Raw genomic sequence first — 16828 nt, forward strand, 5'->3', positions numbered from 1 at the left:
GAAAGCTCATTTGCATATCAAATGAGGTTTTATTAGTAGTGTTTTATCTCTGAGAGTACTAAGTTAATGAAACCTGCTACATATAATGATATAACAGATATTTGATTGTTTACGTAAAGCGTAATACTATTCTTGATTTCGATTCTGTTGTAAAACACGTGAGCATATTCAGAGCACATCTGGTTATCACTTCTTGTTCTATATCACGTCAGTTAGGCACAGCCATAAACAAAAGATGGATAAACTATGAGGAAACTCAGAACAATATATCTTCGAATATATCATTAGCTAAATCTGTGTATTAAAAAATGTTCGATTATTACAAATGTACATAATTAGACTAGGATGGTTACTATTGCAATTTTGCACTAGATATTTGATTTTGGAAATGTTGATTCACTGTATGTTCTAGTCTATGAGGAAACATGAATATTTTTTTCAAATTCAAAACTAACTTAATCTGCGGTTTTATAAATTCTTTGCAATTGATATAAATGAACGTCGTTAGAATAGGATGTTTGAAAGAGTAAACGTGAACATCAAATGAGATTTTGGAATTTCACCCAGGTGATTATTTGTAAAGGTTAAAAAGAAGAATTTGAAACTTAAAAGGTTAAATTAGAAATCTTAAATTTAATTAGAAATTAAGATATTATTGATATGGACTGTGACTAGGGGGGGGAGACACTGTTCTTTGTGCGTAAAATTTGGGATAGGTTCACTCTTTTTCTCGCAACCACTTTTGAAGGTCACTATGTTTTACCCCATGGCGTTAGGGTGCAAAGTGTTAATCAATAAAACCAGATGGAATTTCAGGAGAGGGGTTCACATTTTACAATTGATGGATTGGGGTCAAATTTTAGAAATTTAATTTAGAGGAGGTATATTTTTGCATTTCACTTGAAGGTTGAAGTTCCATAAGCTGTATCTTTTGGCTATTTTTTCAGAACTTTTGTTTTGTTGTTTCCCTATACTTTCTGTAATTTAATGCCAAGTATTTAGCGTTTCAACACAACCTATGAGAGTACAATCTACAATGTTATTGTTGAAAATTGTATTCAAGTTTGGACTAGAAATCATTAATTTTGTAAAAAATAAGCAATGATCACTACACACATACAAGCTGTGTTGACAAAAAGAATACTAGAAATTTCAGCATGACAAACGGATTAATATCAGACTCGGGTTACAGCTTATGTCTCTTTAAGTTCAACCGACCCTCTCCCCGCAAATTCGCCCTTCTGTGTAATAATTTTTACACCACATTACCAAATTGCAGTTATTTTATTTAAAAGGACAAGACACTTTTAAGCGCCAATTTTTTCAGTAATTATTAGCACTGTTCATACAACACCGCTTTTGGACCCTTGTTTTTCGCTGTCTTTGTTTTCCAGCTGTTGGATATTATTATATCTCAAGTAATGCTGTTCAGGCTGAGATGCAATTCACTTGATAGGTTCCTGAGTCGAACAACAGTATACATATACAGTAACTCTGAATTTGATGTTTACAGAGCAACACAGATACCGACAAAAACTGGTCATTAGGTTGCGTTAGGTTGTATCTACCGTTGAAGCCATTAATATTTGAAATTTTAGAGTATTTGTACGTTTCGCATCCCGTATTTATGGACACGTAATTGACTGTCGTCACAGTCATAGCGATTTTTCTGATGCTACCAATGGCATCACCGGAGCCAATGTTATTGTTTGACTCCTTTAGTATTGCTTTGTTGTTGTGCTGATCATTCAGTCAAGTTTGATGAGAACTCCTATGAACCATATGATTGTCCCTTCACTGTAAAAATAACGGCTTTCTATTATTAAGATCAATTTTCTACACAGTACATTTTGTCGTGACTCTTAGAGATGCAAATATTTGCTACTAGCAGCCTGTCAAACTGGGGAATTTTATGAGCATTACGTGACCAGCGAAACACCAGTCGTTCTAAACGCAACATAAGTCAAGGATTTACAGATTATTTAATATAAAACACAAACATTCGTCTGTTTCGAGCACTCTCACGCTTTCTCACATAACAAATTCTACATATTCGAGCTGCAGGAGCTGTACATACAGTGGAATGAACGACTATTGTATCAACGACTTGGAGTCTTTCAGTTTACCTTTTGGGCTTCGTTGCCGCTATACCGCGTCGGTCGCCATTACCGTACAAGCTTGCAGCGGCTACACCCCCTTTTCCATCTGAAGTACTTGGTCTTGCAGCAGAGCTTGCCATGCTAACTATCGCAAACGGAAACCCAGGTTCTAGGTGACAGGATAATGAGACCCACCAGAGTGACGTAATTCCAATCCAGATTAAAACAGAAAGAGCACACACAGCTATGCACAAACACTCGTTAGTGTATGAGCTGAAAAAATGGTGACGTGTATGTAAATTATTAACTCTGACTTGTCAGTATGCAATACAAAGACACGGGTCTGCATTACCCTTCAAACCGAGTTGAACTAAGTGATTCAATTTTTTTTAACTAAACAGGATAACATAAACGTATCAATACAATGTTCACCAGTATGCCTGAATCGTTAGCGTTATACTAATTAATATTCAGAGAACTTTACACATTATCGTTTGGTTTAGTATATTTGAATTTGTCACGTTTGTGGTCAGTAAAAGACGGATTATTTATTCCCCGTTGATACTAGATAACCTTGTCATCCATCTTCAGAGTCACTGCACACAGACACGCCATCCTACCAAGGCAATCAATCACAAATTGTGTCCTCTATAAGGTCAGACGTCTATCTCGTGAAGAACAGTAGAGAATCTATTCATAACATTGGATAAACTAGTCAAAGTAACTAAAATGAAAAAATACATAAATGTTCTGTTTCAAGGAAACTCTTAACGAAAATATTGTGTGTGTTCTATATTCATTTATTATTGTAGCATTTTACTCTTGTCATTAAGACGCCTTATTTTGTGCCGCTGGCGATTGATATTTATCGAGTAAACAAGCTCTATTTGTAAACTGGTTGATGCGTTCGTGATAGTCTACTCAAGTTAAGCCATATAATATCAGTCATAGAAATCAGAAATGTGTCGTACTCTACTGATTGTCGTCGAATCTGTACAAATACTACAGGGAAAACATGTCAGGCACCATACATCGTCTCAGTCCTTATGATCAACAAGAACGTCGAAATTAAATTAGTGGCAGCCACATGATCGGATACGAGAATGTTAATTGACACTATAACAAAGTATCGGACGTCCCTTGATAACAAATATTGCATTGGTCCACAGCCGTTTAAGAGTACGATAGGTTTGAAACTTGTAATTCTTTCAGCTTTGCCCTTCTCAAGTCCTTCGCTGATTGCTGCTCTTATTGGTTATGGACTGTACTACTCTTACATACGGGAGGGGGTAGGAGTGAAAGACGGCACCAATCGAGTTGTAAAGAAAAGTAACATTATGTGTACCCTTTTTCGCACTGATTACTGTTACCGTTGCTTCAACAATGTCCTTCCACCATACAGTATCAAACATGCAGTTAATTAGCGGAAGGGAAGGGTACTATCGGCGACTCCCTTATAGAATGGTATCGTCCGACTCGTTGTAAATGCACACTTGTTGGGTTTTTTTGCTCGTTTGCTTTCGTAGCAACTGTGGAATGTTCACCTTTGCATTACCTGAATACACTGAGTACGAGCCAGTAAAATCAGCGGCAATACAAAGCTGATGACATAAATAGAAGCTCAACAAGGCAGCGTTTATATGACGCTGGTGAGGGATATTTATCTCATTTGACCATCAATGGTTCCGATCCAACGGGAAATGGCTGAAGAGCACGGCATCTTCGAGTCTCATTTCCTCCAACCAATACGCCTGTGTGCCTGTCTGTCTGTCTCTCCCTCTTCCCCATCTCTATTCTCGAACTGCTGTAAATATTCTGATTTGCTGTTATTTCCATTTTATGGTACATGTATACTCATCAGTGCACAGGCACACTTCGTATGTTAATTGCGACTGGTTATCCACAGTGCCTGTACAATTAGCCCTATTTGGAAATGGATTAGAAGCACACGGAAATTGCAATAGAGATTTCCCAACTCTTCTGTGCCCCAGTATCTGAACGAATGGCAGCTTCACTTGGTGGTGACCCTGATCACTTCATTCGGGTCACACACAACGACTGTTGCTTAGCCTTATCAAGGGTTATAAAATGGTTTTAATAGCGGGAACTAGAATAGAAACTCAATTCTAATACTGGTTACTTCTTCGATCACAACGGACATTGTAAAAGATAAAGAGAACAGTTTGCGACATATGGATATAGTACTCGCTGCAAATCATCTATAGTGAATGGATTATCACAATGAATTATATCAACTGAAGCTGTCATTATACAAGAATTTCCACTTTGCCCTTCAACTGTTTATGAAAATACGGTAGCTTTTCGATCGGATTCGAACTCTCAACGCACGGCATCCAGTCACTTAGCGAAGATATCACAGTCAACAGTTCTTTAACAGAGCTAAGTTGTTACAAATGAAACTGTTGAAATGAGAAAATGGTGTGTCAGCGGTTAATGGTGAAATTAATCGTTTAGTGATCATCGATGGCGTCGCTCTGGCGTGAAATTGATGAGGAAAACAAACCAGGCTGAGTGCAGGTGTTCAAATGTTTCCGTTACCAAGTATCCATACTGATAATGGGGTTAACATCGCTTGTGTCTGTGACAAGGTCAACCGGGTCACAGTACGGTACAATCAGCACTTAGGTGTGTGAGGGGCCGAGGATATTTGAAACACGCGCACGGTATCTCTGATGATTTCGATCACTCTCGATCGTCGTATGGATCGGAGAGACGAGGCCACTTTCTTCGTCTACAAAGATAGCTGCCATGTCGACATGTGTCGTGCGCGTTACATCGCTGTTACCGAGCGCGCTGACTACCAGTTCAGCCAGAGGTAGACTGTGCCGCGCGAACAGCAAAATGTTAGCTAGAGCTTGAAATTACATGAATTTTAATGTAATCACCATGAGATAACATTACAAACTTCAACATATGTTATTCCCATTTTCAACTAGCTCAAGCATACCTGTTGCTCAAAGCCCTTGAAATTTGCCGACATCGCATCGTAGGTGGTAAGCAGCAGCCATTCTGTTTGTTTACTTTGTTAACTATGAAATGCAGTTCGGGAACACTCCAAAACCTATGACGTTTATCGTGCATAGCTCGACGTTTACGTGATATTTTGGGCTGACTCGCAGCGTGTTTGCAAGGTTATATCTGATTGGTCGATTGTCACTATTCACAGTCACTTAGGGAGTCTATTTGTATTGTTTTCATTACATTGGTAAGATTCAGCCACCCAATTGGATAACAGCTTCGAAATCGCTGCGAGTTTACGTGATATTTTACGGTACGCGTGACTGGCATGAAGCGATACGGGCATAGGTATATATGATAATGAAGTTTATACGACATACTGCCGTATTGGCAAGTAGCCCCTGGCAACAAGCAAATCAGATACCGACTTAATCTTTCCATCGATATCGAATTCTTCGTCCAGCGTTCTTAGCATGTGGTATTGCCGCTTTCTGTCGTCTTCAGGTACACTTCTGTGGTGGTGTCCCTCTTTATCTTTTTCAATACAATGAAACCTGCCACGTTCGACAGAGAAGTTTAGAAACTTCAAAATGTTTTGAAGCTGCTCGTTTGTGCGTTCCACCAAGTCTTCGTAGTGAACAACGAGCAGACGGCATTCTTCACAGCGCAATGCATTAATGGCTATGCTAGACCAACGTCTAAGCTCCATTCTGATTGCTCGAAGAAATCCTGGAACATAATGTTGTAAGATAAAAAGTAATATTTATGCCGTAATAGGGTCACGCAGACACGGACAGAAAAAAAAACATACTTAATAATCACAGGTATATTTCAGCGTCTCATTTACACTAACTTTATCAAAACGCTCCTCTTGTTTGTTAAGATTATATAGCTGATAAAGTGACGGTATCAAAGGCTCAGTTCAGTAACATCGGATATATCAATTAGTGTACGATGTTCATTAAGCATTACTCGAAACTAAAATGTCAAAGCTATTGTTTCATCCATTAATATACAACTCTGACAAACATAATCTGAAGATGGTTCAAAAGAGGGGGAATTGATTACCGCATTACAGTTACATAAAAATGCTTTTATATACCAGTCTAGGGTTGTTTAATACCTTAATTTATCAATACGATAAATTTATCAATCTTTACAATCCGAACAAGATTCTGGTTATTACTGTGTATTGGTTTAGAAATCTGCTCGTCAAATCTAAACTTATTAATCGTTTCATGTTTGATACAGCTCGTTTGGTTTTATTTGTGAGTAATCATTTGCACCAAGATTAGGTTGAAGGACAGATAGGTAATATTTATTGTGGAGGCGACGTGTGTTCCAAAAATTATGCAAACCGCTGACATCATTCTAATTGTTTTACGAACTTATTGGCTGCCTTTCGCATTTGTGGGTTTGTTTACAGAGTACGCGCCTCGAAATTTTAAGACTTAAGTAAGAATGCGATTCGGGGACAGATATTCGGACTTTTAAACTTTTACAGTAATTATTCCTTTGCAGCGAGTACTATATCCATATGTCGCAAACTGTTGAAAGTTTCCTTGAGCAAATTTCAGCAAATGCGTAAGTCCTTCACTTTCGAGCCGCATACCATCGTAAGTTTGAAACTAAGAGTAAAAATCAGTGGTCACCGTGGAAAATTCTGATGATAAAAATTGCGAATATTTATAAGTTTTTGAAATGAAAATTGCGGCCATCCCTATGTTACCTCTTTGAGGTGCAATAAAATTTTAGATTTTTACGAAAATGCGAGGGTGGAAAAATTTTCAGTGATTTCATTGACTTCAATATGAATACCCGCAAGTGATAAACAAAAACGTATAGTAAAAGTTTGATTGTCCTAATATCTGTCTCCGAGGCACATTCTTAGTTAATGCAATGCGAATTCATGACCCACCTTCTCTCTCAAGATCATCATCTTTCCACCTTTTGTAGAACGTTTGGCCTCCTTGCTTTCTGTTGTACTCCGCAGCAAGAGAACCATATGGATTTCTTAACAATAAAATAACTGCATGATAACTTCTTATCATCTCTGGACGTGCGAAGTGTGTCTTCACCACAATTGTCCGACCGGAATCGGCTTGTTCTGCTTCACCGCGAAAACCTACGTTGAATATTGAGCACTTCTTTCAGCTATCCAATGTAAATGACAGTACGAAATCAACTGATGTGTTAATCGCAAATCAACTCGCATTGTCCGTTGTACCTACGTTGTGCACTGTAACACCGTATTTTATGAACTTCAAATAGACAATGAAGGACAAGATATGAGTAACAACAAAACTGCTCGCGAAAAGACGAGCAATTATAGGCGTTTTTTGGACGGAATGATATTTGGTATAATCATCAAGGAAAATATAGTTTTCATTTGCTCTTCGGGAAACGTGATGGTTTAATCTCGAAGTAGGACTCTGCTGTTAGGTTTGGTGGAGTGAGTAAGTTCTTGTAGATTTGTTTGACAATGTAGGGCCTACGGAAAGGGAGTGGTTGGGCTAGCAGGACGTTTTACTCAAGGATAATGGTGGATCTGAAAACCAGCCAGTAGGGCAGTTTTAAAATCGCGCAGAGGGAACAGATGCAAATATTTAAAATTGTTTCCTCACAAAAAATCTCAATGACTATTGGGAAAGAATATTGCGTAAGTAAACCTCCTGAGAAAATTGCTCAAAATTGGCCGGCTGGTTGATCCAACAACTCTGTGTATTCACTCAAAAGACTATCAGATAGTGTAAACGCAGCATTTTTATCAGATGCAAACTCGCAAGCTACTGTCAGTAGATAGTTTGTTTATTCAATACTAATTGCCACCTGCCTAAATGTACAGAGGTATAAATAAAACATGTACAAGTCGCTTGTACATAACAGAATAAGAAAACATAGAAGTCCGTCAAAAAAGAAGGATAATACTTCTGCATTTAAGGGATTTGAAATAAGCTCTGAACACACAGAACAGCTGAATTTTTTGAAATATTTATGTTTAAAAGTAGTCCGGGTCCAATATCCACCAAATGTGGAATATGGATTCATCGTAGTCATTTACTTATAGTGTGACGTCATACTAGTAAGTACTTACTAAGTAAGTAAGTAAGAAAGAAAGTAAGTAATTTAGCAAGTAGGTAAGTAAGTAAGTAATTAGTAAGTAAGTAAGTAAGTAAGTAAGTAAGTAAGTAAGTAAGTAAGTAAGTAAGTAAGTAAGTAAGTAAGTAAGTAAGTAAGTAAGTAAGTAGTAAGTAAGTAAGTAAGTAAGTAAGTAAGTAAGTAAGTAAGTAAGTAAGTAAGTAAGTAAGTAAGTAAGTAAGTAAGTAAGTAAGTAAGTAAGTAAGTAAGTAAGTAAGTAAGTAAGCAAGTGAGCTAGCAAAGAAGTCAGTCATTTTCTTAGTCAGTCAGCCAGTCAGTAATTACTTAACCAAAGCAAGTATGATGAGTGTGTTCTCTATAACAGTAGAAGAAGTCACGAGTTCTTAATAAACTTTATTTTTGCATACCATGCAGGTGTCTTTAAATATCATTGTCTACAGATATCCTACCTGCTGCAATCAGACCTTTATCTCTGAAAACAGAACCAGTGTACACTCCCGTCACCAACTCTAGCAAGTGTCGTAGCCATGTGTTGCCAGAACCGGGGGGACTAAGTAGAGCAACGCTAGGCAGACTATGCGCAGGCGCGAAGTCCACTGTACAGTCTAGGACAGTATGAAAGACAACAAAACAGTTGATAACACTCCCAACTTCCAACCACATACACTTTCTGAAAAATTGCCGCTAAGAAGATTGTAGAGGATACTACCAATCGCAACTTAAGTGACATTAGTTCGAAGGTAAAAATGGTACAGCACAAATCTAAAATTGTAGGTGACTATTTAATCTCTCACTCAGATGCGTACGTATGGGCAATAGACATTGATGTATTTTGCCCATACGTATGCATCCGTTTACACTTTTTGATAGCATATTTCTAAATGTTATTGAAATGGTATAAACCAAAATACCCCCGAAGTCGAAGTGTCGCTGCCATCAAGCTAAGCATAATTTTATTGATATGTCTTTTTAAACAATATATTTACTTTATTATTAATATTTCATTTGGCTTTCAAAAGTCACGTGGTTGGAGCGCTGAGACTTGATAATACAACATGTTTCAGTGATCAGAACTAAAATAAATTCCGTTATGAAACAAAAGTAACAAAAATAATTCGTCCCCTTGAATATATTGGATAAAATTTCTATCTCGGAATTACCATACGAATTCAACAATATATTGCATAAAACATTTAGTGCTACATATGTGTTGTAAGCATAAATCTTCAATTTGGTCTTTTAGGAAAATCTGCATCAGCTTTATATCAGCTGTGTTATAAGTGCTCTTAGATACACGTAATTATAGAAAAGTTCCATATTGAGTATGACATGTCAGGTGTCAAAGCAGACACGACAGATGGTTCACAGATTTAAGATAAAGGAAGAAAAAGATAAAATATGCATGTAATTGAGTTGTATGATAGGAACTAGGAAAATGGTGATTCGGTTCATAAACTATGTTACATACCTGTAGCATTCTTCCGATCATGGCTTACAGTCTCATTCGACATTGTTGATGTTGGCATTCCGTTTCCCAAGACTGTATAACACGGGAATTGTCATGTCAAAAACATGTATGAAATCGATATCAACAGTTTTAATTTTGAAGAACTCAACCTCAGTTCATATGATAACAATGAAATATCTTCATATTTAACTTACGCACACATCCGTAAAGCTGTCAATCAATTCATCTATGCACGTATATATGGGTGCATATACGTAAGATCAATGTAGTCTACCTATAACACGATTGGAACTAATAATTAGGAGAATTGGATATTGTACTTATGACACGATTGGAACTAGTTTTGAATAATTGGATTTTCATAATTTTCAATTATCTCAAAAGTGTTAGGTGCCATACATAAATACACAAATGCGCACTTATACAAATTGCGATACTTTTATGGACTATCTGATAATTTAAGCCCTTGGAAATACCTTACTTTCTTACCATATGTAATATTCTTCAGAATATGTTGATTCGCTATCAGATAAATTACCGCAATCACTGCTACACCACAGAGAAAACTCAACGCGAAACAGAACTTCATTGTGATGAACACAAGTTTCGAAATCGCTGCACTTCGTCGTATACCAGGAATACGTCTGATTAGTAAAATACTTTGTTATATAATATTCGTTCTAAAATTGCAATCAAAACAGTGAAGAGATACACTTATAATTACAAAGGTTAGTCCGTGCAACAGGAGGTGTAACATATTTCGATGGCCTTTTCAGATGCAAATACCGTGAAAAAAGCAAATCAGTTTTTTTAAGACTGCATGTTTCATTATTCAAAATAGGACAGAGCTTGTATAGTAAGTACTCAAGGCTCCCACCTTTATCAAGTGACCTATTATCATTGATAAGTCTTTATATTAGGGTAGGTCATGACACTTCGAAAGCAAGCCCCTGTGCTTAATAGTTCGTTAGTTTCGTTATTTCTTGAAGTTATTTAAGTTCCACGGTAGAAGAAAACCTAAAACATGATTATCAAACGTCTGGCGTGACGAAAATGCTCATATATATCGCCATATCAAATAATATAGGAGGATTTTTATTTTGCTGTGTTATTTTTTCTGTTTGCAACAGCCCGTGGCGGGTATTTGTGTTGCTTCATTAACCAATTAAGGCAATGCAACTGTGCGTGGTGGGAACATTTATTCATTTGGTTTACGCATTTCCCACATATTGCAACATGTTTATAGTTTACCTTAAGAACGAGGAGATTGTTTTTTTTTGTGTGTCGAAATGATTTAAAATATATATTAGATTGTTTTCTAGTGTTTCGAATGACAAATTCAAAAGGCGAAAGCCGGGAGCTTGAAATTAATAAACATTTAACAAATCCATCTTTACAAACTCAAAGAGAAATGCCTGTCCTTCCATACTGTTACTTTGTTTATGCAGCCATTACATTGCATGATCGCTTGGGCATAATAGGGATGTTGTACACCACATATAGTCTTTTCAGATGCAAATACCGTGAAAAAAGCAAATCAGTTGTTGTTTTTTTAAGATTGCATGTTTCATTATTCAAAATAGGACAGCGCTTGTATAGTAAGTACTCAAGGCTTCCACCTTTATCAAGCGACCCATTATTATTGATAAGTCTTTATATTAGGGTAGGCCATGATACTTGGAAAGCAAGCCCCTGTGCTTAATAGTTCGTTAGTTTCGTTATTTCTTGAAGTTATTTAAGTTCCACGGTAGAAGAAAACCTAAAATATGATTATCTAACGTCTGGCGTCACTTTCCAGAAAGTGATGACATATATATTGCCATATCACATAATATATGATGATTTTTATTTTGCTATGTTATTTTTCCTGTTTGCAACAGCCCGTGGCGAGTATTTGTGTTGCTTCATTAACCAATTAAGGCAATGCAACTGTGCGTGGTGGGAACATTTATTCGTTTGGTTTACGCATTTCCCACATATTGCAACGTGTTCATAGTTTACCTTAAAGTACGAGGAGATTGTTTTTTTTTGTGTGTCGAAATGATTTAAAATATATATTAGATTGTTTTCTAGTGTTTCGAATGACAAATTCAAAAGGCGAAAGCCGGGAGCTTGAAATTAACAAACATTTAACAAATCCATCTTACAAACTCAAAGAAAATGCCTGTCCTTCCACACTGTTAGTTTGTTTATGCGGCCATTACTTTGCATGATCTCTTGGGCGTACTAGGGATATTGTACACCACATATTTATTAACAGTCTATCAATTCAATGGCGCATTAGTACGTACGATGCAACAAATTTGCAATGTGACCATTGTTTAACTATCGATTACTCTATACCATCGCCTATTGCGCAGTATCATTTAAGGTTGTACGTGCTTCGAAAGTTAAAAAATTTGCCCAAACTTTTACTTACTAACTTTCTACCATACTCTTACAAATCAAGAATTGTGATCCGGGGTTACCGTTCAATGGTTTGTACTCGAGAAACAAATTACCTGACATTTACTTATATTTGAAATTCAAAATGGCCGCCATCCCTGTCAAAACTGAATATTTGGAACTAAAGGTAATGATTATTTTTTCTTACTTCCAGAACTTTAAAATGAGCCCCTAGAAGTGCAGATCAAAATAGAAAGGAAAATTTGAGAGGTCGAATTGGTGTCCCCTATAGGTGCATGGTAACTAGTGCCTTCAGACCTGATTTAAAATACACCTTCAAAGACTAAAATACAAAGTGTGACATTGAGTGTGTTTTAAATTCCCTCGTCAATGTTAACGTTTACCTAGTACAGTAAAACGTCGATTATCATAACGTCAATTAACCAAATTGTTCGGATATCCTAACTAAACTGTGTCCCTCTGAAAGTCATTGTTTCAGTTTTTGACTATACATAATCACAATGATAGTTCTCAACAGACAGTATTTGCATTATTGAAAAGTTCTTTAATACTTCATCATTAATGTCATTCCTTTAAAACAACCTTACTGCCCATCCACCTTTTGTTGTAAGTCGTTTATGTGAATGTTATGAATCGTTTGAATGCGATCGCATGAACTGTGAATAATAACACCGAGACAAAGAGATAGCCGCATGCACGCTTTGTCAGTGCCATTGAAATCATATAAATGTCACGGCCGACTTGGTTGGTTTAATCGCCGAACTTTTGCAGCATTACCATATCACAGCTTGAAAATGGAGTTTTGAGCGATGTCACCATTTTAAAATCCAAACGTGATATCGTATGGTCGAATCTATAATGTCTCAACTTAAGACATCAAATCGATTCCAGCAATCATATTCATTCAAGGCAAATAAATTACCAGGTCCAATAAACAGTAAAAACAAACACACAAAGAAACATAAGATCACTGACAAAATCGGTAGTACAATCTTGAACCACTATATAAGTGGTGGTACCAGGTGTCCGGAATGGGTAAGCGTACCCTGCTAGCATGCTACACCCGTCAAGATTGAACTAGTGTGACAAAGTTATTGTACGGTAATTCAGCTATCTGCTAAATTACCGTTCTGAGTCAAAGTCGGGAATACTGTCTTTCATCATCTGAGTGACAGATTTGCCATATTTAGATATAAGATCTCCATATCTACCATAGAACTTCTAAAAGATCTAACCAACCTACTTTGTGAAAATCCTTGTCTCACCAGCTTTAAGACTAATAAGCTGTGTCTCTCTTGAAAATCTCCATATGAATCACAAGCTCTACAGTATCTCAGTAGTTGTGAAATGTACACACCATAAGCTGGACTCGACGGAATATTACTGGTCAAGTAGGGAAAGTTAATGATTTCAAAATTAAAATCATCCCTTTTATCATACAACTTGGTGTGTATTGCATTGTGTTTAATTTCAATAAATAGATCAAGATACGATGCTGAGTTCATGCTCTCCGTTGTTTCTTTAATTTCTAATTCATCTGGATATATGTGATGGAGGTAATTAGAAATTCCAGGATTGTTCAAACTGATGAGATCATCAATATATCTATAGGTATTATTAAAGGACTTGCAACTCTTTTAGATCCTGAACTATGAACAGTCTGCATGAACTCAGCTTCATATGAATACAAAAATAAATCAGCAAGAAGTGATGCACAGTTTGTACCCATAGGAATGCCTATAGTTTGCCTGAATGTCATACCGGCAAATGAGACATATATGTTGTCAATTAGGAAGTGTAGCATCTTAATTACTTCCGTATCAGTGTATTTGCATTTGGCATCACTGTTGTTACTAAAATAGCCTGAATTGTGTTTGATGACAATGTAATCATACCTACGACTGCCATTCTTGTAAAAGAAGGCCTGCTTAACCAATGATGACAACCTAGTTTTAAGCTTGTTGTGTGGGATGGTGGTGTAAAGTGTAGAAAAATCAAATGTGCGGATTGAACAAAACTTACGCTATATACTTTCTATTGCCTCTGTCGACGTTATAATGGCTACGTCATCAGTCAAACTCGAGCGTCACGCGCTTGATCAAAACACAAAATTATCCATTATCGACCGTACATGGTGATTAGGCTTTGTTCACAAATAATTGTTAGGCCTAAGGGGGAGGCTGGAGGATTCAGGGGGATTTGAAATTTTCGAGGGTAGTCGAGGGAAAGGATTTTATATGGGGGAGGCTGAAAATATTTTGGTTTACTATTATTTTTTACATTTTCAGATTCTATACTTTGGTAGGTAATTCAACAAAAATGAATAACATTTGATGTCATCCAATGGTTTCAATATCAATAATAATTAAACGAACCCTAGAGCCCCTTTGTCGCATTTCATGACATTTATAACAAAATGACTCTGGGCAAAATGCTTGATATACAACAATATACATACATGGACTGACTCTGTATATTTGTCAAATGCATTAAGTGTACACGTACGTATACTAATATAATGCACGTTTACTTTGCGTACAACACTGCATCCTGGGTAGTACGAGTCCCTCATTTACATTCTCTGGACACTCGTGTGCCGCTTAAAATGGCACTTTACTAACTCTCAATATTGGAGCAACACCATTACTTAGTAATTAAAAAGTGCATATTCCACTTCAATTCTGTATGCACAAAAAAAACGCACGCACATACGATTCTGAATAGCAAATATAAAAAATTGAAGGTAAGCATATAATTACATTGGAAAACTCGATATATATTTTAAGTGGTGTCAGAAATACACAGGAACACGATGGGAATTAATTTGGGATAATAGTATATTTTTCAAATTTGAAAAATTGCAATTACACTTGCAGTAAATTCTGTAAACTTTGATAAGTAGGATCTAGGTTATATGTGTCTGAAAAATGTTTCTTCTGTAGGTCACTGTGCTCTGTTTTTTAATATTTGTAGCCAGTGTAGTCAGGAGTTAACTTTATGTATACTCTTTCACCATTGTCTTTTTGGGTGCTACAAACTGCTGTCATTTCTAATACCTTTACAAAAGATTTGTGAACTGCGCAATACATATTTATTTTTCACGCGTACATCCTTTGTAATGATATCTAACAACTCAAGCTTATGTAGCTCAGCAGATGACATAATAAGAAGACAGATTTAACAAAAACGCATGCGAGTCGCGAAAATTGAGGTTTTGCGGTACCCTTCAAAATCTGCTTGTTGCAACTTACAGAATTCCATTTGTTTTAGTGTTTAAAGTCTATTTTATATTTCTGACATAACTCATTACCAAATGAAATGGATTTCATGCAAAATTTGCCCGATTTTTTATGTCTAGGATAAGAATTGGTAGAGTTTGATGTTAGTTATGACAGCAACTTTCGATGTAAACTTTTTGGGGTATGGGGGAGCTTTGGTCATATTTCATGAAAACTATGCAAGCTGTGCAACAGTCACCAAGTTGCAGTATGCCATTCTGTCGACTCGTGGTATTTCTGGCGGTGAGTCTTTACTGTGTGGCGCTCGATCTCTTGGTAGAATCATATCTGGAATTCTGACCGGTAGTCAGTGGGGTTCTCGCATAAGGATGTCGATGCCAAGCGAAATATAATGTGTTCAAGGGGATACCATACGTTAATGGCTAAGTCCGACCTCTTGTCCCCGCCGGATCGGGAAAAGTGACGTCAGAGGGTATTTTTGAAAAGTCTTTTTTCTAGGAAAATAGTTTTGACCAAATTTGGAAAAGTGCCAGGTCACGTGACCGAAGTGTCGGGTGGCGGGTGACTAGAATGTGATGTGCGTACGAAATAAGCGACGGCATTCACTCTAAAACAGATTCCCCAACACATTCCAACATTCAAACAGCGTAGGAACTTTAACAGGTCATCGACAGAAAAGATAAAAGTGCAACTAAGGATGTGGCTTGGTGTGCTTAGAATATTTTTTTGAAAAAATTGTACCACGTAGAACTAAAACCGCTGTGGAAACATTTCCTAGTAAACTTGTCAAAATGGATTGTTGCAGTGAAAAATATCAAAACACATAAATAATCATATAACATAACAAAACGTGAGCGTGTGGTGTGTTATAAAATACCTATAACACAGTCTTTATTCGGGCTATAGCGCCCGTTCATTACCCTCGTGGCCTTGTGTTACCAGCAACACATCGCTACACCCCTCGGCCTACGGCCCCGGGGAATAGCGATGTGTTTCTGGTAACACACGGCCCCTCGGGGTAATAGACGGGCGATATAGCCCTCATGACAAGGAATAGGTGTTTACTACCATTAGCAATCGAGCTAAGTTTTCCATTCGACGATGTGACATGTTCCCAAGAACATTACGGAGCCAAAATGGCCACTGTTTCCAGTGCTCTGATAAACGCACACGGTACTGTCTTTAAAGACTTAATCAAAGGAGCACTGAAAGCCAAGAAGTTAGTATTCTGGACTGGCTTCATCCTCAAGGTGCTTGAAAAAGAACCTTAAAAACATTAACATTGTTTTCGCTTAACGGTAAATAGAAGAAGTACAATGAAGAAGGGCTTTAGATGTAGCAGTGAGTTGTACACCAAGATAATACGGTAGATAGCCTGGGCAATATGTCAGAAATACTTGTACGCAATAACGGGACATCATTTTTCAAGATTGTTGGTCAATGTTTTGCATTTTCCATGAAGGTTGCAACAATCAATGCTTATGGCTATGGGATGGTTTTCTGTCTCACGACAGTGGGTATAATTAATTTATTTATTA

The 16828-nt window shown here is 37.0% G+C and overlaps 1 protein-coding gene across 1 annotated transcript in view; it reads right to left on the reverse strand.

The window, feature by feature from the left end:
• The window catches only part of LOC139129867 (uncharacterized), a 28089-nt gene extending 25701 nt beyond the window's left edge, over positions 1 to 2388 (reverse strand). Inside the window, exon 1 of the mRNA XM_070695549.1 lies at positions 2127 to 2388. Coding sequence (XP_070551650.1) covers positions 2127 to 2239 — 113 coding nt within the window. The 5' untranslated portion in view covers positions 2240 to 2388. The remainder of the gene's footprint in view (positions 1 to 2126) is intronic.
• Between the last annotated feature and the right edge of the window lie 14440 nt (positions 2389 to 16828).

The sequence above is a fragment of the Ptychodera flava genome, chromosome 3 (assembly GCF_041260155.1).
Source record: "Ptychodera flava strain L36383 chromosome 3, AS_Pfla_20210202, whole genome shotgun sequence".
NCBI classification, from domain to species: domain Eukaryota; kingdom Metazoa; phylum Hemichordata; class Enteropneusta; family Ptychoderidae; genus Ptychodera; species Ptychodera flava.